The sequence below is a fragment of the Hyperolius riggenbachi genome, chromosome 1, assembly GCF_040937935.1.
Source record: "Hyperolius riggenbachi isolate aHypRig1 chromosome 1, aHypRig1.pri, whole genome shotgun sequence".
NCBI lineage: Eukaryota > Metazoa > Chordata > Amphibia > Anura > Hyperoliidae > Hyperolius > Hyperolius riggenbachi.
The window spans coordinates 381577691-381604536 of record NC_090646.1 but is presented as its reverse complement, the minus strand read 5'-3'; the positions used below and the strand labels follow the sequence as shown (position 1 = coordinate 381604536).

General features: G+C 41.3%; 1 protein-coding gene across 7 annotated transcripts in view; it reads left to right on the top strand.

Annotated features, from left to right (window-relative positions):
• The window catches only part of BNC2 (basonuclin zinc finger protein 2), a 703423-nt gene that overhangs the window by 527761 nt on the left and 148816 nt on the right, over positions 1-26846 (top strand). For 6 of the 7 annotated variants that reach the window (XM_068234374.1, XM_068234375.1, XM_068234376.1 and 3 more), the window contains one exon: positions 14660-14895. In XM_068234374.1, coding sequence (XP_068090475.1) covers positions 14660-14895 — 236 coding nt within the window. Of the gene's footprint in view, positions 1-13045; positions 13093-14659; positions 14896-26846 lie in introns of those variants that run through there. The other variant, XM_068234380.1, reaches the window with a different exon arrangement.

Below are 26846 nucleotides of genomic sequence, written 5' to 3'. Positions count from 1 at the left end.
ACTTATATCAGTATACAGACTAACCGGCAAGCTCATGGTGAACTAGAACTCATTGGAGTGTGTAAGGGCTTACAATGGTCCAAAAAGCCCCCTTAGTAAAATGTATGGAAAACAAAAGTTTGATTTCTTAAAACAGAAAGTATTTGTGATAATTGAGGTTGGAGTGAGCTCCAAGATATCTCCCAGTACATCACTGCTGAATATATGCAAATTAATCATTGTTATTCTTAGAAGCTAAACGCACCTCCAGATCTACTGGAATGCAATGATGTGTCAGCTTGTAATTAGTACAGAGCCATAATAATCCAACATGCATACAGACTGTTTCGGATTGGTTGATCCTCATCAGTGCATGGCATGGATTAATTTGGCTCTATGGAGTAGGACTTGGAAAAACCAGAGGTCCAGACTAAACAGCAAGCTCATGGTGAACTAGAACTAATTGGAGTGTGTAAGGGGCTACAATGGTCCAAAAAGCCCCCTTACTAAAATTCATGGAAAACAAAAGTTTATTTCTTAAAACAGAAAGTATTTGTGATAATTTGGGTTGGAGTGAGCTCCGAGATGTCTCCCAGTGCATCACTGCTGAATACACACTCCAATGAGTTCTGGGTCACCATGAGCGTGCTGGTTAGTCTGTAACTCTGGGTTTTCCAAGTCCTACTCCATAGAGCCAAATTAATCCATGCCATGCACTGATGAGGATCAACCAATCCGAAACAGTCTGTATGAATGTTGGATTATTATGGCTCTGTACTAATTACAAGCTGACACATCATTGCATATCAGTGGATCTGAAGGTGTGTTTAGCTTCTAAGGATGACAATGGTTAATTTGCATATATTCAGCAGTGATGCACTGGGAGACATCTCGAGCTCACTCCAACCGGAATTATCGCAAATTCTTTCTGTTTTAAGAAAGCAAACTTTTGTTATATCAGTATGTGCATTCAGCTTAACTATGTTTTTGGACACAAGTATGATTGATAGAACTTTTCTGGTGCATATCATCCCCCCACCTTGCAACATCTAAGAAACTCAATAACTAATAATAAACAACACCCCAAATGCCTCAGAAAGTCCAGTGTAGCAGTTGAAGGCAAGAGCACTGTGTTGAGAACATGAAGTTGAGATTACACCCATCGCTGGGTGGCGATTGTAGTGTTCTTCTTACCTTCCCAACTTTTGTGTATTTTTAATGACTTTATTCTGCGCAGAAGGCTCCAACTATGTGAAGAGAGTGGTCCCAGCAGCAAAAATACATAGCCGCATCCACTTCCTCAACCTAATTATCCAATATACATATACTGTACACGTTTCTAGAAAATAAAGTACTACCGTAATTGTTCCATGATGATCTCTGTATAAAATGTTGCAAGAGACAGTTAATTCATTGTTCCCTCATCACTGGTAAAACTGATGCAGCCCTCACAGAATTCCTGTATATGTGGTTCCTTCTTCATTCTTCACTGCCATATGGGTCTGGTATACTTGTATTAAGCTTAAGCCCAGGGCAAATTGTCCTGTAAATTCTGCATTGGCTCTCTGTGGAAAGACAGTTAAGTTACCTTGTCCTACGAGCAAGCCTGGATGTTTTCATTAAATTTCTCTCCACAAAGCCCTCCAGTGCTATTTCAGAATGTATTCAGCTCCCATTTCTACCTGATCTCAAGACCTGTGACATGTCTGTGTTCTGTACCATCTGTTCAACACACTTTTGCTTGATTTAAAGATGTCTAGTAATGCAGTGCTGTGTTAACTACAATCCCCTCAGTTCTGCTTGATGCTCGAGGCAGCAAGATCACAAGAGCCCCTAATGAAACACTTGTCATCTCCTCTAACCAAACCCTACTTAGTCCTGCTGTTCTCAGCTTAGCTGCACATAAGCTCATATAAAGCCAGTCATTGCTATTCATTTTTTTCTGAATCTTTTTTTTTTGTCTGAACTGATTCTGCATGCTTGTTCTTGAGCTATGCGAGCCATAACTTTAACAAAATTAACCTGTTTATTTTCTCACAAAAATTGGCAGCTTTATAGACCATAGCTCAACTATATTGCTCTTTGAAAACCCAGATATTTGTAGTTGGACAGACTAAGAGAAAATAAACAGTAAAAAGTGTATTTTGAACACTCGCAGGGTGTTTTTCGGCACAAACTCCTGTCACGCTTTGGGCTTTTTCTAGGCGTTGTCGGTTATAGAGTGGTCAAGTAAACAATATATTTATAAGGTAAAGCACAATTAGGTTCAGAGATTTCTCTGGCTGTTTTGTGAAGACTTTAGCTAAATACTTTTCTATGAGAGATAAAGAACAACATGTTTGTCCTTGCAGTCAGCAATTGTGTAGATGTTTTTCCTAAAGGAAATGCACAGTGTTTTATTTTTTGAAGGACTATTATAAAACATTTTAAAATGTAAACTCCATGCGTAAGCATAAAAATAAGATGTATATTTGTCCCTGAATACAATGTACTGTAAATTACTTTTTTCTTATATTGCTGTCATTTACGGGGGGTGGTAAAAATCTGACTGGTTTTGGAGTAGTTCATCTTCTCATGAGGGATTCTCAGGGTTATCTTTATTTTCAAAAGCACTCACTTACTGAACAGAAGTTCCTCAGTCCAACTGCCAAAACAGTGTGCAAATGCATAGAAAGGCCGGCCAGCATCTTTATATAGATGCTTTCCAGGAAGAGCTTTTCAAAGAATAAAGGGAATACTGAGAATCCCCCATGAGGAGCTGATGATTATTATTGATTTTTCAAGCACCAACATATTCTGTACAAAGTAAGAAACAAACATGGGGTACATAATAATACAGACAATGGTAAACACCAAATATAGACACTGGTACATAATACAGAATTGGTAATTACAGTGACAAATGTAGCATGATGAATAAAATGTATAACATGCCCTTGCAAACTTACAATCTAAAGCAATAGGGGGGAGGGGAAGAGGGGAGTATGTAGTATCCATACAGGCAGTGTGTTTTTAGGTTATCTAGTAAGGAGTACAACTTGGCCAGAGGCCGAAGGGGGAATGATCTAAGTTAGAAGATCTGATTGTCAGAGAAAGTGAGTTTTGAGGGAGTGTTAAAAATGTCAAAGGTTGAAAAGCAGGCCCATTTCTACGGGCAGGCGGGGCGAGTGGCCACCAGGGGCACTGTGATGGAGGGGAGTGCAATAAAGGAGGCTGGCTAACCTATACTGGGAAACGTATGACTGGCTAACCTACACTGGGCCACCTATGGCTGGCAAGCCTATACTGGGGCACCTATGGCTGGCTAAACTATGTTGGGAGCAATTTTGCTTAGAAGCTGCCCTGTTGGAGAGTGACGGATGTGTTATGGAAGAGTATTCCAGAGACAGAGTGAAGCACGGAGATGGACTAGTATGTGAAAACATGTATTTTAAATTTTTAAATTTTTACTATATTATGATTTTGTATTAAAAATATACATTGCTGAGTTTTTTGTTTTTTTTTATCAAAACAAGAACATACATCCCAAATATGATAATTATTTAGACCTCATTCTGCTTACTTGACTGGCAAGCATTGAACGTCCAAGAAATGGCTCAGATCAGATAAGATAGCTCTATACAGTAAATAGCACTAAGGACTTGTAGTATGCTGTCTAATCTTAAAATAGCATTAAAGGGAGGGAGACACCGAGAGCCCAATATAGTGCAGTATGTACTGGCAGTTAGATGAAAGTGTGCAAATGTTAGAATGGTACTCACAAGTCAGGGTTACCTTCCAGGTAACCACTGTATAGGCAGGTGGGGAGATTAAACCTGTCCCCACTCAGGATTAAGAAGTCGCTCTCTGTAGATGAGAAAAAGGGGCCAATTCCCCTCCACCAGGGGTGGACACAATATTGTAGACAGTGTTACAGAGGCGCCAGAAGTATAAAATTAGATAAAATGCGTAAAAAATAGGGAGGTAATAAGTGGACTTACCTCCCTAATGCAGACACAAGGAAATGTCGGGTTTTCGACAAAAAAACATTTTATTTATATACTCCAATAATTTGCAACGCGTTTCATGGGCTCAACCCACTTCATCAGGCTATGAACAGGAGTAAAAGGAAATAAACACTTGTGAACAGCTTCAGTCAGCTTAACGCCTCTGTCTATGTTTTACGCATTTTATCTAATTTTATACTTCTGGCTCCTCTGTAACACTGTCTACAACTTAAAATAGCATTGGTCACATTAGCGCCTCCTGCTGAGGAATGCTAGTGTAGTTGGACTGACATATCAGCATTTAAATTTGAGGAGGGAGTGGTCATGGATGGAAGATGTCATTGAGAGTGGAGAGTTGGAACAGAGGAAGGACACATCATGCCCCGTGTAAACAGATCACTTGTGGGGTAAAGAAAGTATTAAGGCTTTATTAATTTTTGGCAAATATAAAATAATTTTGGAAACTGTCCTTGAACTTTGTATATATCATGAGCAGGTAGCTGCAGTCTGTTATTTTTCTCAGGATTTATGTTTTAACCACTTAGGCCTACAGTGTTGTTTCACCTTATGTATCCAAGCAACTTTCACCTCTCATTCATTTGCCAATAACTTTATCACTACTTATCACAATTAATTGATCTATATCTTGTTTTTTCCGCCATCAATTAGGCTTTCTTTGGGGGGTACATTTTGCTAAGAAAAAAGTTGAAAAAAATCATTATTTCTCAGTTTTCAGCCATTATAGCTTTAGAATAATACATGCTACCATAATTAAAACCCATGTATTTTATTTGTCCCGGTTATTACACCATTTAAATTATGTCCCTATAACAATGTATGGCGTCAATATTTTATTTGGAAATAAAGGTGCATTTTTTCAAGTTGTGTCCATCACTATTTACAAGCTTATAATTTAAAAAAATATAGTAATATACTCGCTTGACATGCATATTAAAAACGTTCAGACCCCTAGGTAACTTTATGTTTTTATTTATTTATTTTTTATTGTAAATTTTTTTTTTATTAAAAATTTTATTTGGGGTTTTTCGGAGTGGGGAGGTAAACAGGTGATTTTAAATGTAATTGATTGTGTGTATTTAAAAAAAAAATGTATGTAGATGAAGTTTTACTATTTGGCCACAAGATGGCCATAGTGATTTTTTGATTTTTCGTCCTGTAAGCGAGAGCTCTCGCTTACAGGAACTAAAGAAGTGATGTGGGACATAGAAAATTGCGGCTTTTCAGAGAAAGCCGTCGGTTTTTCTTAGGGGGACATAGATCAATGAATGGAATCTGTATTCCCATTCATTAATTTTAGGGGAAGCGGAAGGCGGCAGGAGCGCGCAAGGCGCCACAGCAGCAGTGCAGGCTATCTGGACGGTTATATCCGTCCAGATAGACCTAAGTAGTTAATGAAAGGTAAGAAAAAAAAGCCCTCTGGCTGTACACCTGATCATTTGCTGTGTAATATGTTGGCGCTTTATAAATACAATAAATAAATAATGTGTTCTACAATAAAGGGATCAGCTGTATGCCTTATGTTGATATAGGTCATAGAATTCCTAGATTGAACAGGTAGATTCCAGTAAATTCATTTTATGTATGTGACTGAGAATCTTCCAAAGAATTACAAGTTAGTATTATAAACAGAGCCTTAGATTAAATAAGTATAATGGTAGTAGAGTTCTATTACGGATCTTTCACAACGTGTTTGTGCAAATTTTTGCACTTGTGCTATTTTTTAAAAAGAGCGCTTATGGTTTTTCCATTAACTTAACAGCTACCGTGTTTAAAAGTGCAGTATGCCTTTTTGGGGGGAGGGGGGGGGGGGAGGGGGGTGCGCGACAATACACTTTCCAATGGTCTCCATAGTGTGCAAAATTACAGTCATGCCCAAAAAAGTGCACACAATGTACAAAAAAATGCAAAAAAAAAAATTAGAATTGCACTGTGCACACAGAAAACTATAGGAATTAGCGTGAACTTGAACTTACATTTTGGTGTGAATGAGCCCTTTAAGAATAATTCCATTAAGTGATAGTGGTGGCTGTAAATTCAAGTAAGCCCTGTCAAGCCATATCACCATAGTGCGCTAGCCAATAGCACCCATAAATATAGGCAGGGCTGGCAAAAGAGCTTGAATTTGGCATACCCTGCTGGCATCATCTCTTCAATCAACAAAGATGAGACTAAAGGTAAACTTACAAGACTGATATTGGCTTTAATCAGCATGACAAGTTTTTTTTCAAGCAAGCTGTCAGATCTCTAACAACATTAAAGAGGAATTGCTCTGCAGTCAGCATACGTAGAGATGGCAAATCAAGATGTGAGTTCCCGTAATAGAACTCTGAAGACATCAATCAGAACTACGGAGAAATAAAATATATCTGTGTGGCTTATAAGCTCTTATTTTACACATATTGTAAATAGTAAAGTGTCTTCTGAAACTGTAATATATTTTATCTCTCCTTTAATACGGAGATGCAGAGATTGGAGGGGGGGGGGGGGGGGGTTTGGGAAGGGGGATGATGAGGATTTCCCTTCCCTTATCCCACCAATTTTAATATCATGTGGGTTAGTATTGTGAGGAGGTGGAGCTCAATGATCTGCTTTGCCAGCCACTCAACCTTCTTGGTGGATTTATTTCATTAATAATGTTTATGCTTTCTCCACCAGGCCAAGCTATTCCTGGTGATTACCAGGGTAATGTGCATTCACATGTGCAGAAAACATGGGGAATCCACAACTTCCACACTAAGCAGCTACTCATAGCCTAGTGAGGATGCAGTTGCAAGTGCAGCTGCAAATGTGCACAGTTTGCAATCTTTTGGCCTAATAAATCAGGCCCTAAGTGTCTCCATGGAGGATAATCAGAAGCTGTCATATGTACATAAATACTAGTGAAAAAGCTCTGGTTCAAAACTTAAACAGAAAGCCAATATGTTCTTGACATTCAACCAAAACAAACCTTACAAACTCACCAGTTGAAAAACGATGAAATGAGCACTTTAAATTTAGAATTTGCCGCAGCTGTGTATGTCATTCTTTTGAAACACAAGGACCCTTTTCAGTTCACTTCCTCCAAAATGTCAGCTTCTTTGCTCTGCAAAGTATGTGGTTTTAAGATTCATTAAGTTCTCCCAGCTCAACATGTAATTGCTCTTTTCTCAGTGACTGCACACATTCAGGCCCGGAGCCCTCACAGAGAGGGCAGTGTTGGCCAGTAAAGGTGATGCACACAGCTGGAGTGCTTATCAGATAAACATTCACTTCCACTGGTAGCATAGCAGCGTTTCACTTACAACTTCTCATAATTCTAGCTTCGGAAAGGCAGACAAAATAGAAAAATGATGAGGTGGAGTATTAAGTGGTTAAGTAAATATCAACATAGTAGATCACCCATCCTGAATGCTATACATTTAAATAGTTAAAAAAGTGCTGGTAGAGCTGTAAAAGTGACTTACCACACACAATGCCAACAGCTTCTTTTTAAAGTGAAAAGTAAAGTATGTTAAATGTACTGTATAGATAGTGATCTGTAGAAGACTGTTATGTTGGTGAACTGATGAAAAGGCAGTGTATTCTATAACCTTACTATCTAAGGGATACAGGTGGCTCCTGCAAATGTGCCTATATATGGGCAGCACAGTGACGTAGTGATTTGCACTGGGCCCCGGTTCGAATTACTGCCAGGGTACCATCTGAACAGAGTTTGTATGTTCTCCCTGTGTCTGCGTGGTTTTTCTCTAGGCACTCTGGTTTCCTCCCACATTGGCGTGGGAATTTTCTAAGGATATTGGCGTGGGAATTTTTTTTTTAAAGGTACAGGTATTTATGGTTAATTTATAATAGTAAAGGACTTTTCTCGTCATCGTGTTTTTATTTCACTTAACCCTTTGTGGAAATTAGTATAACCATTTCTCCTGGGAGGGGTCGGGCATCTGGGGGTCACTTTCTTAAATGGGAATCCCAGATGCCACCATGAACCCTCCCCAGGGTGTTGTCTGCCTGCACTGGAGGTGGGAAAGATCCCCTTGTCCATGGATTAAACAAGGGCTCCGGGGGAGAGGTGGAGGCTTTGCCTCCGCATTCCCCCCTGAGCCCCTCATACCATGGACCATGCAGGCTGGTATTGCTCAAGGTGCGAAGCCCCACAACGCCGGGGCTCCGCACTCTGGCTATCCCAGCCTGCATGGGTGATGAGGTGTTAAAGAGGCTGGGGGGGAGGAACCCCAGATTTTTTCTTTAATTCCCACACTGAACATATATATACAGGGTGGGCTATTTATATGGATACACCTTAATAAAATGTGAATGGTTGGTGATATTAACTTCACTGCATATACTTACCTGTTGTTCACAGTGCACCCACCTACCTACATGAGCGCACGCAGTGTCACTGTACCTATGTGTGTGTGACAGTTGCACATTTGTAATACTCAAAAAACTCAAGGGGAATGAGCTGTACATGAGCTGTGGCCACGCTACTAGACCCTCGGTATAGGCACAAAGTGGCAGAGATGTTTCCAAATCACCAGAAGGCAGAAAGGATGCAGCACTTGCAGAATAAGCTGGCAACTATGCTTTACAGTGCGTTTAAGGGTGATGCCACAACACAACGGAATAAAGGTACCACTGCCAGTAATCCTTCTCCCATGTCAACACAGGCAAGGACAGGACGCTGTGAAGCAGTACTCTAATTACACTCCCTGATTGATGTATACACATGCAAGATGTTTTAAAGCACTTTAGGCCTCCAATTTAGCAATAAAATTTGATTTCTGCCCTTAAAATGCTGCTGGCGTCAAATCCAGATTTTTCCCGGGGACTTTTACCGTGTATCCCACTCCTCCATTCAAAAACACAAAGTGTCATTTTCCGCTAACTTGTGACAAAAAATAAAATCTTCTATGAACTCACCATACTCCTAACGGAATACCTTGGGGTGTCTTCTTTCTAAAATGGGGTCATTTGTGGGGTTCCTATACTGCCCTGGCATTTTAGGGGCCCTAAACCATGAGGAGTAGTCTTGAAACCAAATGTCGCAAAATGACCTGTGAAATCCTAAAGGTACTCATTGGACTTTGGGCCCATTAGCGCAGTTAGGGTGCAAAAAAGTGCCACACATGTGGTACCACTGTACTCAGGAGAAGTAGTATAATGTGTTTGGTGGTGTATTTTTACTCATACCCATGCTGGGTGGGAGAAATATCTCTGTAAATGACAATTTTTTGATTTTTTTTTACACACAATTGTCCATTTACAGAGAGATTTCTCCCACCCAGCATGGGTATGTGTAAAAATACACCCCGAAACACATTATACTACTTCTTCTGAGTACGGCAATACCACATGTGTGATGCTTTTTTGCAACCTAGGTGCGCTAAGGGGCCTAACGTCCTATTCACAGGTCATTTTGAGGCATTTGGATTCTAGACTACTCCTCATGGTTTAGGGCCCCTAAAATGCCAGGGCAGTATAGGAACCCCACAAGTGACTCCATTTTAGAAAGAAGACACCCCAAGGTATTCTGTTACGAGTATGGTGAGTTCATAGAAGATTTTTTTTGTCACAAGTTAGCGGAAATTGACACTTTAGGAAAAAAAAACCCAATACAAATCATTTTCCGCTAACTTGTGACAAACAATAAAATCTTCTATGAACTCGTCATACACCTAATAGAATACCTTGGGGTGTCTTCTTTCTAGAATGGGGTCACTTGTGGGGTTCCTATACTGCCCTGGCATTTTAGGGACCCTAAACCGTGAGAAGTAGTCTTGAACCCAAATGTCTCAAAATGACCTGTGAAATCCTAAAGGTACTCATTGGACTTTGGGCCCCTTAGCGCAGATAGGCTGCAAAAAAGTGCCACACATGTGGTACTGCCATGCTCAGAAGAAGTAGTATAATGTGTTTTGTGGTGTATTTTTACATATACCCATGCTGGGTGGGAGAAATATCTCTGTAAATGACAAATTTTAGATTTTTTTTACACACAACTGTCCATTTACAGAGAGATTTCTCCCACCCAGCATGAGTATGTGTAAAAATACACCCCAAAACACATTATACTACTTCTTCTGAGCACGGCGATATGACATGTGTGACACTTTTTTGCAGCCTAGGTGCGCTAAGGGGCCCAACGTCCTATTCACAGGTCATTTTGAGGCATTTGTTTTCTAGACTACTCCTCACGGTTTAGGGCCCCTAAAATGCCAGGGCAGTATAGGAACCCCACAAGTGACCCCATTTTAGAAAGAAGACACCCCAAGGTATTCCGTTAGGTGTATGGTGAGTTCATAGAAGATCTTATTTTTTGTCACAAGTTAGTGAAAATGAAACTTTGTGCAAAAACAATAAAAATCAATTTCCGCTAACTTTTGACAAAAAATAAAATCTTCTATGAACGCTTCATACACCTAACAGAATACCTTGGGGTGTCTTCTTTCTAAAATGGGGTCACTTGTGGAGTTCCTATACTGCCCTGGCATTTTACGGGCCCAAAACCGTGAGTAGTCTGGAAACCAAATGTCTCAAAATGACTGTTCAGGGGTATAAGCATCTGCAAATTTTGATGGCAGGTGGTCTATGAGGGGGCGAATTTTGTGGAACCGGTCATAAGCAGGGTGGCCTCTTACATGACAGGTTGTATTGGGCCTGATCTGATGGATAGGAGTGCTAGGGGGGTGACAGGAGGTGATTGATGGGTGTCTCAGGGGGTGGTTAGAGGGGAAAATAGATGCAATCAATGCACTGAGGAGGTGATCGGAAGGGGGTCTGAGGGGGATCTGAGGGTTTGGCCGAGTGATCAGGAGCCCACACGGGGCAATTTAGGGCCTGATTTGATGGGTAGGTGTGCTAGGGGGTGACAGGTGGTGACAGGAGGTGATTGATGGGTGTCTCAAGGTGTGATTAGTGGGGGGAATAGATGCAAGCAATGCACTGGCGAGGTGATCAGGGCTGGGGTCTGAGGGTGTTCTGAGGGTGTGGGCGGGTGATTGGGTTCCCTAGGGGCAGATAGGGGTCTAATCTGATGGGTAGCAGTGATAGGTGGTGACAGGGGGTGCTTGATGGGTAATTAGTGGGTGTTTAGAGGAGAGATCAGATGTAAACAATGCACTTGGGAGGTGATCTGACGGCGAGTCTGCAGGCGATCTATTGGTGTGGGTGGGTGATCAGATTGCCCGCAAGGGGCAGGTTAGGGGCTGATTGATGGGTGGCAGTGACAGGGGATGATTGATGGGTGGCAGTGACAGAGCGTGATTGATGGGTGATTGATAGGTGATTGACAGGTGATCAGTGGGTTATTACAGGGAAGAACACATGTAAATAATGCACTGGCGAATTGATAAGAGGGGGGTCTGAGGGCAATCTGAGCGTGTGGGCGGGCGATTGGGTGCCCGCGAGGGGCAGATTAGGGTCTAATCTGATGGGTAACAGTGACAGGTGGTGATAGGGGGTGATTGATGGGTAATTAGTGGGTGTTTAGAGGAGAGAACAGATGTAAACAGTGCACTTGGGAGGTGATCTGACGTCGGGTCTACAGGCGATCTAATGGTGTGGGTGGGTGATCAGATTGCCCGCAAGGGGCAGGTTAGGGGCTGATTGATGGGTGGCAGTGACAGGGGGTGATGTATGGGTGATTGACAGGTGATTGACAGGTGATCAGGGGGGATAGATGCATACAGTACACAGGGGGGGGGGTCTGGGGAGAATCTGAGGGGTGGGGGTGATCAGGAGTCCCCAGGGGGCAGTTTAGGGACTAAAAAAAAATAGCGTTGACAGATAGTGACAGGGAGTGATTGATGGGTGATTAGGGGGGTGATTGGGTGAAAACAGTGGTCTGGGGGGTGGGCAGGGGGGGTCTGAGGGGTGCTGTGGGCGATCAGGGGGCAGGGGGGGGCAGATCAGTGTGTTTGGGTGCAGACTAGGGTGGCTGCAGCATGCCCTGGTGGTCCCTCGGACACTGGGACCACCAGGGCAGGAGGCAGCCTGTATAATACGCTTTGTATACAATACAAAGCGTATTATATGCTTTGTATGCGGCAGATCGGGGGTTAACATCCCGCCGGCGCTTCCGTATGGCTGGCGGGATGTCGTCGCGGGTGGGTGGAGCCTAATACCGCCGGATGCGCGCGCATCAATGCGTGCGATCCCCGGCCCGGAAGAGTCCCAGGACCCAACGCCAATGTGCGTTACGTGGTCCTGGGGCTGCCACTTTGGCGGTGGCAGCCCCAGGACCACGGCGCCAATGTGCAGTGGGCGGTCGGTAAGTGGTTAAAACAAAAACAAAAAAAGTATTTGGCTTGAGGAATGCCCTATAAACTTTATGTAAGGAACACAATTATGCAATGAATAAAAGTTCATCTCGGATCCACTTTAAAGTGACAAAAAAAGTGTTTTTTCCCCCCTTCAGTTAAGTTTAAAGTGAACCTTCCGGACTAAAAATCGACTCAGCAGCACTGAAAAGGCGTTGTGTTTCTTTAACAGTTTCACAGCATCAGAACTTTGTTTCTCTTATACAAGCCTCATTTTTAGCTGCACAGAAGAAAACTGCCCGGGCTTTTTTCCCCTGATGCTGTGCAAAGCATGATGGGATTTCTGATTTTGTTGTTCTTGTTCTGCTGCTTTGGTGGAATTTTTTTTTTATACATTTTGAATTTGACATTTGAAGCCTAGCGTGTGCAGCTGGGAGGGGTAATCAGGACACAGGATAGTTGGAACTGTGTCTCCTGCTCCTTGTCACCTCCTTTCAACCAAAAAGATGGCTACCTCCATGACAAAGATGGCAGCCCCGATGAATCACAAACATTTGCCTGTTCTTTTAAAACAGGGTGGGTAAGAGATTATATTACCTATCTATTCTAATTAACATAACTAATACCTTTTGAACCCCTGTTATACCTGTACAAGTTAATACACCTGTAATGATTGCCCCCTGATGTGATCGCCAGGAAGACAGTTTGGGACCCGATGCTCTACGGATGCATTACTCTGCCATTGCCTAGCAATGCATCTGTACAGCACTAGGGCTTCTGAACTGTCGCCATAGCAATTGCATTTGATCGCTACAGACGTGCAGGCAGAAGATAATGGTCCACTGCATGCCCAGCTAGTAATAAAAGAGGTGGTATAATTTTAATTGGGATGGGCCGAAGAATATATTATTATGGATTTTATAACTGTGGGACTTATCATGTGAAAATTAGGATGGGTGAAAACTGGAAAAAGTGTATGTTCTCAATTTATATATATGTTGTGGCAAACAAATAATAATAGTAGCTGTTTTTAGCAGTTTTTATGTTTATGTGGGTTTAAGTCAAAGAGTTTCTTGCTGTTTCTTAAAGACCTGATCCCGTTGTATTTGTCTTAACTTGCTAGAACCTAAGCTTACGACACTCTAAAACATTAATGCTTCTGTACTTGTTCACGACCATAATTGAAAACCTGATAACGGCAGGACAAATGAAGTAGAAGAAGTACATAAGTGTAGGTACCTGTTTGAAGTGGAAAGATTATCATGTAATCTCTCATGGGTTAAAAATGAAGAGGATTGGATCAGATATCTCAGTTATTTTTTTGTTTTTTTTTTAAACATAATTTATTGTCAAAAGATAAACACATACAGAAAAATAATCCATTAGTAAGGCAGGGAGCATACTTGTCTTTCAGTCTTCTGTGCACGTTTTTCTGCGTGCGTTTTCTGCACACCCTGTGTGTCTGTGTGTAAGGGAAAAAGTGCATGTTTTATCACAGGTGCTAATGTAATCGATAGAAAACGCGCACATAGTGCTTCACTGCTGTCAGTGTTTTGGGTTTTTTTTGTATAGGAGAAATGCACTCATGTATGCACTAGCCAATCAATTAACATTGGTTCTCCTGTGCAGAAAACGCATACAAAAACGGTGTGCTCCCTGCCTTACATATACAAATCCATAGATTTGCAGTAGAAAACATATACATATAAAATGGCATGCAGAAAACATCTAATTCAAAAAGAAAAGTATCACATACAAACTAGAAATGGCCTTATACTTCTGTAACATATAGAAAACAAAGAAATTGTGTCTATTGCATAATCACTCACCAAGATATCTCTGATTGGGCAGTGCTGTTCAGAGTACTTTACTACCTCAGCAATAACAAGCATTCATTATATTAATTTAATAGACGTTGCTCTTTTTAGATTTGTGCTTTCATATTTACACGTACGGGTTCGTTCATATTTATAGATCACATTCCTTTTGATTAATAGTATTCTGTGTGTGCTAATTACAGTATTGATATTAAAGAACTTTTTTTTCAAACTGAGTTACAAAATAGAAGAAAACTCTAGCAATAAGCAATTCTTGTGCACTTTATGCAGTTCAGTTTTTGCATGGCTTCATTCTCTGGCTAGAAAGCTGGGAGATTTTCCTAGTCCCCTTGATTGTGTAGAAGCATTCAGTTCTTTGCAAGACAATGCATTATCCTTAAAGGGCATATTCTCTAAGCTCTGACAGCTTTGGTACAAAATCCCTCTTGCCGAAAGGACCGTCATTCCTAGAGCCTGCATGTTCCTAATTGAGTTAAAACAAGACTGCGAGTGACTTAGACACTCTTGCCAGAAAAATCCTCTTGCAAGTCATAAAAATTATTGGCTGATCTTTTAATACATGCATCTTTTTTATTTCTGCTCTTTTCTATTACTACAGCTTTGGACAAGCTCAGCACTCAGCACTTATACCACCCAACACAAGTGGAGATTGTACAATCCAACGTGGTCTTTGACATCAGCAGCCTTATGCTGTATGGTACACAGGCTGTACCTGTGCGGCTCAAGATATTGCTGGACCGGCTTTTTAGTGTTCTCAAGCAAGAAGAGGTTCTGCACATCTTGCATGGCTTGGGTTGGACACTACGCGACTATGTCCGTGGATACATACTTCAGGTGAGATAAGTTGTAATGGGTAAGAAGAAAATTAAAATCAAATATTTTTTATGTTTTGCAGGATTTGATTCCATAACAAAAATGCTGATAGCATCTGCCATTTGTCAAACTGCTGATTATTTAAGTGATTTACGCAGAGCATATATAATTGCATAATAGAATAACGATCTACAGGATCTATCTATCTATCTATCTATCTATTCTCCCTAATAAAAGCCCTGGGATTAGCATACATGGGCTGCCTCTATGCCACATGCATGGGGGATGTAGGCACACATGGTGGGGAAGGCGGACGTGGGTGCCCATATGTGCCAGGGTGGCCACACATGCTGCTGGCTGTTAATTTAATGCCCTTTTTTTTAAATGGGCCTAATTGACTAGCATATTGTATATGTACTACCTTTTAAAACCTCCATGCCCTTCCCACTTTATTGTATAGTTAATTTTAAAATGCAATGCAACATTTCCCTAAATTCTACAAGGAACATCTATTCCTCCTCTCTAAATTGAGTAAATGTCATTTATATGAGAGGGTAAAAAAAACAGATTTCTCTATTTCTGTTCAAACTAATTTTTGGGTCACATGTGATTTGCTGACTTCAAGGACACTTATTATTCAAGGCATAATTGTGGTGCTCCCTTCCCACTCTTTATGTTGCATCCTGGTTGAATCACAGAATTCAGCACTATTCAGCACTGAACCTGTGGACAGGGTCAGGGGGACACAAGGGGCCTGAATGTAAATACATTAAATTAAAAACACATAAAATGCTAAAGGATGAGGTGGCTTACCTCTAAATAATGATACAAAATGAATAATGAAAAATGTTTATTCATACACACTGGCAATGCATTTCATGGGCTATTTGATGGCCCAGAGCTTGGCTATTTCAATTGTTTGGCACTTTTATTGCCCTGAGGAAGTGGACAAGAGGCCATGAGACTTGACACCACTGTGTACATCATTATTCATTCTGTGTCATCATTTAGCATTAAACACTTTTTCCTTTATCATTTTTAGGAGTTTTTAAGGTAATTTTATTTACATTTGGGCACCTCTCACCTGTGCTTTATACCTTCTGTCTGGAGGGAACCTGGTCCCCAAACTGCTTGCATGCACCTGAGTGACCATATCCAGCAAACACCTAAATGGAGATGGGTTGATAATCTCCACCTGCATATTTGGTTGGTTGCCTTACTGCAAACCTTTCTTGTGATTACTATCTTTAATGTAACATCTTCCCTTTATTATGACATACTGCACCATCTTGGGCTCCTGTTGTCTCTTGTTACTTTGAAGGTGCTCTGCCACCTTATCCCACCCAGAGTTAGAGGGAGTTCACTTACTTGCATTCACAGGACTTTCTCCTTTCAGCTGTGGAAGGTGGAAGTATGTAGTCACATGAAGGACACCCTAAAGCGCAAGTAAATGAACTCCCCCTGACCCTGTCCACAGGTTCAGTGCTGAATGGTGCTGAAGTGTGGTCTTCAGGTGAGTTGGGAACGATGCTCTGAATTCAAAAATCACCACTACATGCAAATGGAATAATAGTGGTGATTGCATCTTTTTCTTAATTATGAACTATTTAGTATGAAAAGGGTACTTGAATTATTACTTTCATCTTGAAGAAGTTCTGTGTTAGAGATGGTTTATGCTGAGAACTTAAAGTCAGAAATGTTCAGTTGAAGCAGAACATTCACAATCTAATGCAGAAATATTTTTGGCAAATTTGAGAGTGGTTGCTGCCATGCAGTCTACATCTGTAAGCACTTTTTCAGAAAACGTGCTAACGATGGGCATTATATACTTCTATATTTTTTACATGAACTATTGTGTTGTGAAGTCAGAGTGTTTCTGTTTCAACCATCCACTGACTTTCCCTGGGATTGTGCTGCATCCCTGTGTAGACTTATTGGCATATGCAATGCACATAAAAATCACACATTTAAGTTTGCATATAAATTCAAAACTGTTCCACATGCATACCAAAGTAATATGTTCATTTAAAAAAAATGGCAGCAGAAAACATTAATGCCTAACTCAAAGTTTGCTCTAGTTTGAGATTGGGGGGAGCCTCTAGTGCTACTTCCCTGCTGCTCTGTCAACCTCTTTTATCTACATTGCTAAATAATAATTGATATTGTTTTCCACGCAACCAAATATTTTAAGTTTTGTATCCCCAGCTGTAATCTTTCAGTCTGGATTAAACACTTCTGCTTGCTCATACGTAATAAACTGAGTAGGGTTTTTTATTTCTACTGAATGTAAGCCACAATAAGGATGTATATACACGCATTTGTGTCACCTGTAAGGATCCAACTTGATCCTGTGGGTGATGCTACTGGGAACAAGCACACTGTTGCTATGGGGAGGGAGAAACAATGACATGGCACACGATGGAGTGGTTTCTGAAAGGGTAAGGGAGGGAAAAATGTGGTTGGCCAATGCTGTTGCGTAACATCTACAGGGGACCTCTGTCCTAACGCTAGGTTCTTGGCCGTAGCAGCTGAGCTTCATCTAACGTGTATATGTAGCTTAGAGGTGGCCAGACACATCATGATGTATAGTGGATCAAGTAAATTATTACTATCAAACATAAATCATTTATCTGGTCTACGCCTTAACCCAGTAGAGATTGGACAATATTTGAGCAGTAATCTTGTCCAATATCAATCATACCATCGCCACTGCTAGCTTTGTATTCTTTTTTGCAATTCGAAGCTATACAGGCATCAATTGCATACTGCTTGGGCCTATGACCCCCACACCCTGCACAGTCTATTATCCAAAGAATGTATACAATCACTATTAATAAAGCAAATCATTCATTTTTGGGATGGCTGCTGCAGCTAGTCATTAGCAGACTTCATCTCACCACTGTAAGGACAAGCTACATTTCACATGTGTCTTTATACCTAATATTGGCATTTTGTGACTGCATGTTTCTATGATGTAATAGATTATTTTTCTAGCATTTAAGTGATTCCGCCTGAAAAGTTTCAGAGAGGATTAGTAACTTATATTCTAATTAGTTTTTGTTGTGGGGACTTTTTTTTTCCAGCATAAATATTCACCTCCAGAGAAGACAATGTAATATAGATAGGGTACTGGTTAAGGGCTGTGTCTCTGACACAGGAGGCCTAAGTTTAAATCTCAGCTCTTCCTGTTCAGTAAGTCTGCACCTATTCAGTAGAAGACCTTGGGCAAGTCTCCCTAACACTTCTACTGCCTACTGAGTGCACCCTGAGTGCAATGGCTGCAGCTCTGGCGCTATAAGTCCACCAGGACTCATGATATTTGTCTTGTCTAATATATTTACGGGGCATACTATTGCGATGATGCCAACCCTTCCATAGCATAATCATGTCATTTTGTGTACTATAGTGATGTAATCCTTGGAACATCAAGAGCCATCTGCAAATTATTGTTTTGTTTAAATCAAAGCATAACATACAATCTCAACAGTACTCCTTCCAGTACTTAGGCCTGAGGCTAGACTCTGAACAGAAATACTTTCTTGTCACCTGTGGAAGCATGAGGCATGATCAGTTGCACCAGCAGATGAGATTTCTTCACATACACATGCTATGAATTATCGTAAAATAAGGAAAAGCCTTTGCATATGCAGTTAGGACATTTATATTCTAGCCCCATTACCCATTCTCCTCTGCGGTTTGGATAAAATGTGAGAGACAATAGTCCATGCTGCTGATTCAGACCAGCATTTGCAGAAGCAAAACTACCTGAGGTAAATATATATACATATATATAACCATTTTTTCTAGTTATGCTCATAAAGTGTCCCCGGGGCGGATTGTTACCTAAAGAGCAGATACTTGCCTACAAAGGGAGAATCCTCCAGGGCTTCCCAAGTCCTCCTCACCCCCACTGTTGCTTAGCATGGATCCCCGGAAAATATCTGACAAGAGCTTGTCAGATGTGTTATTGTGGCATGTCGGAGCCATACTGCACGTGTAGAGTATGGAGCCACACCTGCGCAGTAAGCTGGAGCTGCTCATCTATGAGCAGCTCCGTGCTACTGTGCACGTACAGATTTATTCATGCGGGTTTAGCACGGCCATTCTCCTGCATAGCGGGGAGGGCAGACGCAAACTTGTAGAGGGTTCTGGGTAGCGGCGGTGGTGTGGAGGATAACACTGAAAGCCTCTGGAGGCTTCCTTCTTCCTATGTAAGCATCTATTTTTTAGGTCACAAACAGCCTCAGGTTTTCTTTGATATTTAATATTAAATTGATATTAGATATTAAATATTTAATCTTTATGGTATGCATGACTAGCAATGTGTTGGGGGCATGATTAGGGGTGTGGCTTTATATGTCCCTCCTTCTTAAAAAGTTGAGTGGTATGGATTCACATAGCTTTAACTGGAAGGAGCAGAATGATGACTCATCAGTATGCTGCCACTCCTTAAATCTGATCAGCTCTCTGAGCGAGGGCAATTGGGCGGCCTGTATCCCTCCCCCCCCCCCTCCTGCAAGGAGTAGAGAGCTGGATGGGTAAAATATATATATATTCATTTTGCAAGTAAGGAATTTTAGATATACCAAATTCTATTTGAATTGTCTATTTAGCTACCGTAACTACTGTCAGTTCAGCCATAAGACAATAGGCACCAGATATTCATTTGCTTCTTTTGCAATGTGCAATAGAAATAATATCTCTCTTCCCTGTCAGGAGTGAAGCCCTGATCTCAGTCAATGTTTTATCAGTATATCTCACCTAACCCTTGACCTCCTGTTCTCCTACACTGTGTCGTAATGTTATATGGTAAGGACAGGCGACACAGCTGTGCAGTGCAATAGCTTTACTAAAAGTTCTTGGCAGGCTAATTAATAACTGCAGCAAGTTCCAACAACAATGATAAACAACTTCATGAATAATAGTTTACAGAATGACTAAGCCTTACACAGATGCTTCAGTCTTGAAACTTTATAGCTCAAGGCCTAAAGCTCAGATACAACACAGCACAGCTCTTATCTGTGAACGCAGGACCACTTGCCCACTCCATTTCAGCCCTGTCTGGGCATACATTTTATTTGGTGATTCAAATGGCATAGCATCTCCAATTGGCCACAAGGGATCATATTGTAGTGAAGCACCCTGTTCCAATAGTTACCACTAGAGCAGCCTCAATCCTAGCTTGTATTTTATGTGCTGAATGGGATTGTAGTAGTGAAGAATAATGCAGTCTTTTTATATTGCTGTCTACACTTGCCCTTCCCCATTGTCACTACATGCTGTAACCTGTAACCTAGCACATCAAGTTGCTCAATGGCCTGAAATGTTTATTGTCATTGCTTCATAATTGACTGTTTAGCAGCCTGCAGCTTTTCTGTAGCTGAGAGGGACCATGACCCACAGGGCTACATGGGCAGTGTGCGCATGTTGGCAATAGTGTTCCCTGGTGCAGTAACATCATCCTATGTAACAAAACCTAAGTGCCCCTGCGTCATCATGTCCCTGTATCTGTGCATTTGTGCTACTGCACATTTGCAGCACGGACAGCTGTTGGGACAGGGGGAACGGGGCCAGGAGCTGGGCGGGCGCGTGCGCGGACGGGTGTGCGAGAACGCGCACTGACATGCGGCGGTATGACAGAGACCTAGATTCCGTTTTTAAACGGGCTTAGGTCAACTAGTAATATCATAATAGTGTTGAAGGTTGGAAAGAAATCTTAGTAGTAAGGGCAAAGAATGACCATACTTCCTTACCCATTCAAACTCATCTGCATCTATGTATTTTAACCCCCTTGGTGTTCTGATTCTTTCCGGATTGTAGGGTCTAAAAGTGGTGCAATTTTTTTGCACACCTTCAGACCCTAAAACTGGAAAAAATCAAGGAGATCTACAGCAGTTCTGCAATCAGTCACCTCCCTGGCTCCAGCTCTGCAGTTAGGCCTCCATCCTCTGGGTGGCGCTGCAACTCTAAAGTGAAGTTGCCGGCTGTCGTCATGACGACAGCCGGCGATCTCACCAGCAGGAAGCAGAGCCCCGGAGGAGAGGAAGAAGAATGCTGGCCAACGTCGGGATCCCCGGGAGGTATGTAGAAACGCTTCCACTGCGCGCATTGCTCTGCATTCAGCCTCCGGCGGCTACCCCGAGCAGAGGTCGGGATTACCGCTCTTAGCTGCATTTTTTGCACCCGACCCTAGCTCGGGATAACCGCCAAGGAGGTTACGGATGGATTGAAATGCATTTAAAGTTGAATTCACATTTATTTCTCTACTAATTTACTTATATTTACATTTAATATAAATGCACGATAAACTGAACAAGCATTAAAAATATAGCTATGTGGGCACTTGTATGAAGACAAAAGATAAACATGTAAAGTGTACCTGTATCACCAGCAATATTATTGACAATAAGGCTACATCTGAGAAACTGCTGCTCCCATTCATTGGCTCTCGAGTACTTCTATAATTTCTGCTCATCCACCTCATGTTGTCAACATGCTTGGAATGTGGGCTGAGGCTGGTGCAAAAAATGTAGAATGTGAGTGCATGGGAGGGTGAGGGCAGGACTAGAGTGGCATTTCTTAATGGCCACTTCAATGACATCAGCACTTTAGTGGCCTTGGGAGGAGCCACAATGAACAAAGTAAAGCCTAGAAACTCTCCCCCGGTGGGCAACTTATAACCCCCCCCCCGGAAAACGAATTACCTCCCCCCAGACAACTAATAACCCCTCCTTCCTTGGATAACTAATAAACCTGTACACTGAGTCCGTAAGGACAAACTGCAAGCAGCGGATAACTTGCAATCTAAATCAGAATTAAATGCATTGCATCAGGGAGGGGATACTCATTCAGTATAACCTCAGTGGGGTCCTGTATCATGTAACATGGACCTAATCGTACTGTGGAGGTCTTTGCTTATCCTCCACCGTTCCCCATATGTATCGGGGATGTGGTGTAGCTATTCCACAATTGGGTCCAAACAGGGCACCCACAATTGAACACAGGTGGAGGTATGGTACTCCCGGGATACAGGAGTGCAGACTACCACAGGAGCACCAAAAGTGGAACCATCCAACCTGTGTACACTAGCATATAAGAGACATACAGACAAAGTGCTGGTGCTATATAGATAGTGCTGTATACTGGTACTCTGACATGTTTCACCTTACGGCAGTAAAGTTACATCACATTGTGCACCTCCCACCAAATCGCAGTATGCCCCCCATATATGTAGCCCAAGTCCAGCTCTGACTTGGGCTACATATATGGGGGCATACTGTGATTTGGTGGGGGGGTGCACTATGTGATGTAACTTTACTGTATATATGTATAGCACTCTTTGAAAAAGCCGTGAGGTGAAACATGTCAGAGTACCAGTATACAGCACTATGTATATAGCACCAGCACTTTGTCTGTATGTCTCTTATATGCTAGTGTACATAGGTTGGATGGTTTGTCTTTTGGTGCTCCTGTGGTAGTCTGCACTCCTGTATCCCGGGAGTACCATACCTCCACCTGTGTTCAATTGTGGGTGCCCTGTTTGGACCCAATTGTGGAATAGCTACACCACATCCCCGATACATATGGGGAACGGTGGAGGATAAGCAAAGACCTCCACAGTACGATTAGGTCTATGTTACATGATACAGGACCCCACTGAGGTTATACTGAATAAGTATCCCCTCCCTGATGCAATGCATTTAATTCTGATATAGATTGCAAGTTATCCGCTGCTTGCATTTATACCTATAGGGTTTGTCCTTACGGACTCAGTGTACATATTTATTTACCTGGTATACCACTCGGTTAGTGCTTGACAACTAATAACCCCCCTCCTCCAGACACCTAATAATCCCCCACAACTAATAATCCCCCCTGATGGCTTCCCACTAAATAGCAGGCGGCAGAGTCACCCGCTATGCAAACTGTGGCTACTAATTGTGGATGCTTCATGGTTGCTATTTGTAGCCCCATTTCACATAGCGGGTGGCCACAGTTCACATAGCAGGCGCCCATTTTTGTGACAATGTGTGACACTGCATTTAGCTGCTTTGTCTCTTTTCCCTTCTGTGCCACCCAAGCAGTCAGCTGTCAGGCTAACCATGGACATGTGAGGGTAGGTTTACTGCAAATCTCCAAGTCCTATAAGTCCTAAGGCTTTCCTAAGATTTGCATAGGCGGGACAAAGAGTCCTGAAACTAAGAACGGAATGGGTGAGTATCTGTCACAGGTAACACGAAGGAATGAAAGTGGTTAGAGGAATTTTCTAAATTTGAATTCAGCTTAACTGTGAAGAAAACATTTGGCAACAAGGCAACTTTATATTTAGAATTGATTCAGATATTCAACTAGTTGTATTATGTTGTCCTATAAACTTGGTGTAGCAGAACATCGCCTGATTTTAACATCCCTACTCGTTAATGTTGTTGGCAGCCTTGCTGCTTTTGGATTACATCTTTTTTTGACATCATTAAGAGCGTACTAAAACAATCTCAGAGCTTTGTCTTTATAAAAGGGTCTTCTCTGCATGCCGTTTGGGAAGGGTTTGTGTAAATACTTTTTTTAAAAAAAGTATTTTTTTTTTTTTGGACAACACCCGCCTATTAATTCCAACCACTAAACACTCTAAATAATGTTAACTTCCATAAAATAAACAGACTGGTGGTTATGCACCATATGTTTTATAATTATCATGTGGATTTTGTTTACTGTGCTGTTACAAATCCCTCAGACAGCTCTGTGAAGCAACATCTTTGCTAGACACGGATGGCAGTCAGCACTTTCTGGCATCCATAAAAGGAGTTCAAACAAACCCAAGTGTCACTGTCTAGTCAGTGTGACCATATTTAAAAGACACGCTTTGTCTCTAGGATTTGTAGCCACTGCGCGCATCACTTGTAAGTCACTGAACTATAATGCTCTTCTTCTTACAGAAAGGTACTCACAGTTATACCTAAATAAATAACAGAGTCTCCAGCCATGCAATATGTGCATGTTTATGCAGACTAGGGATAACTTATCAAAGCAGGGGCAAAGAAATCTGTAGCTCTAGCAGTTCAGTTGCAGAGAGAAACCAATCAGGTTTCAGCTTTTTAATTCAAACTAGAACCCTAATTAGGGTTGGTTCAGGGAGTCTGAACCAGCAGCCTACAGCCGCCCGGCATCTCCTTCACATGCTCTTTCTGCAAGCGTGTAGAAAAGCTTTTGACTATCCCCATGCATCGTGTTTGTGACCCCCATTAGGGGACATGGTAGCGCTGTGGTTGCCGAACTTGACGCTGCTGGTTGTGTAGTAAACACTGTCCATTCATTTGAATGGGCAGTGCTTAAAGGATGAGTGTTGCATACGTTGTTTACTGCTGCTCAGGCTTATGTATGAACCGGCCCGGAGTTGCATGGGGCAGCGGGTCAACTTTCACTCCAAATTAGTTTGCCCGTGCTTTGGTAAATGAACACCTCTGAGTGTAAAGCTACATACGCAGCTGATATAATTGTCTCTGGAAATGATCATTAGGGATCATTTCAGGTTGCAGTTTTGGAACAAAAGCTAGTCAAGCACACTGCTAGACTAGCATCTTCTCTCCTATAGAGATAGGAGGGATGTGGATGCATGAATGGCTCCCTGTTGACAGAACTTTGAAGTTAAAATGTCCATGACTAAGGCCTAGTTCACACTACAAATCACAAGTGCTTAGCTCTTTTGTGAGCAATTTGTGAAATGATTGGCAGTGGTTTTGTTTTTTTGAGATTTGCATTTTTTGCAAGTGATTTTGTATGCGTTTTTGTTTTGCGATTTTGTGTGTGCAGACAAACAAGTAGTGCACTCTTTGATCCGGAGCTTTTAAAGCGATTTACGATTTTTTTTATACAATGCCGTGAAGTGTAAACGCCCTGAAAATGGTGCAGGAACCACGTTTGCGATTGAAAAGTAAGCTCATTGTCATTTATGACACAAGCGTTTTTACAGAGCTTTTAAAAATCCTAGCGATTAAAAAAAAAGAATCTCAAAATGTTCATAGTGTGGACCAGCTCTGAGAGTGATTAATCCTCCTGGATTGCTAGAGAAGAGACCAGCAGTATCATGCATATGTGTACATTTGCACACTTGCGGTAAAAAAACAGTTCGTTTGCGGAGTGGAACAGAATGGATCGTAATGAATGCAAATGAATCCAATGTTAACCTATGCATCCGTTCACATCCACCCGTTCAAACGGATCTGTTCCGCAGGATCCGCTGAACTTTCCTGCTGCACCAATTTTTCCAGACCGCTGAGCCCAGCGTTACGTAAATGGACGCTGAAGCGCTGCATTGGGGGCAATGAGAAAATTGAACATTTCTTCACACTAGTGAAAATACACTTTAGGAGTGGGGGGATGTGGGGAAATGGAATGGTAGCAGTGGAACGGAAACGGAGTGGCGTCAGAGGAAAAATGGATCCAATCGACCAGTGATCATTGGTGATGAAGCATACAGTCAATTAAAATGATGCTTCACCATCATTGTTAATGCACGCGTTATGTGGTAATGCACTGCATTGGTTGTTCTGTAGTTCTTTGGATCACATCACACCCGATACACTCTAAATGTTGCGTAGACTAAAGGTGCCCATACATGGTACAATTTTTCATTTTTTTCAATTAGATAATTTAGTTTAATTATTCTGATAGATCGAATATAAAGAATTTTCCAGCATTTCCGATCAGATTTTTCTAGAAAAAAACGGGATAATCGTTCGAATTTCTTGATCGAAAAAAAATATATTTTCAACTTTTATTCGATTCGATCATTTAGATCAAATAAATGGGAAAATCTAACGTTTTTATTGTATCGTGTATGGGCACCATTACTATTGCAGTGCAACAGTCTTTGTTAGGATGCCTCTTTAAAATCACACTGCAATGCCCCACTGTGAATGGGGCCTTAAGGTGGCCACACACCATACAATTTTTTTAATATCTGTTCAATTTAAGAATTGCAATCAATTTTTCTGACTGATTGTAACAAATTAAAAAATATGACCAATGTACCACACACCTATGTTCAATTTTTCCCCAATTATGATAAAAATGATTGGAAACTCTGAGAAAATTGCTAGGGTGTGTATATTAATAAATTTACAATCCAACACACACCATACAATCTTTAGAGAAATTGAACATAAATATCTGGCATTCCGGATCGATTTAAATTGAAAAAAACGGGAATTCCGATCTGATTTTTCAGTCGAATGAAAAAAAACCTTTCAATTTTTTCGAGAGATACGATCGTTTTCATCGAATTGCTGTAAAATTGGATCATTTTATTGTATCGTGTGTGGCCACCTTTAGAGTTCAACTGTAGCCAAATGCAGTAATGCAACACGATGGTCCATATGCCCTGTCCCAACCGTTTTGAAACATTTTCCGAGTATCAGATTTAAAATGATCTTATTTCTTTCATAAAACAATAACCTTCTCGGTTTGAACATTTCTCTGTACTGTTTGCAATTAGATATAGTGTTTACATGATTGCAAATAATCACACTGTTTTTATTTACATTTTACACAGCGTGTTCACTTTTTCGGAGACGAGGTTGTACTGAGCCAAAGGGCTGTGAATTGTGTTCCTTTGGCATTGCATGAAGCTCAGAACACAAGTGTAATCAAATTCTTCCTAGCCCATGATGCTGCTGCTATGTGCAGTAAACAACAAACTCATGTAGCTCTCTGCACATAAGGACTCGGAGTTGTTACTGGCTGCACTGAAATAATCATTTATACGCGTTTCAATGTGAACTGCTGGACATTGCGCTGAATTTTGGGCAGGCCAGTCATTTTTTTTAATGAAACTTTTGTGCTTTGGGAATGCAGTGCAATGAAAGATTAAAAAAATACTTTTAAAATCTTTTGTTGGAACAATTTTCTTACTGCAGGTTTAATGAACTTTACTACAAGGTTTGGGGAACAAGGACAGTTTTCATTTGATTATGTTG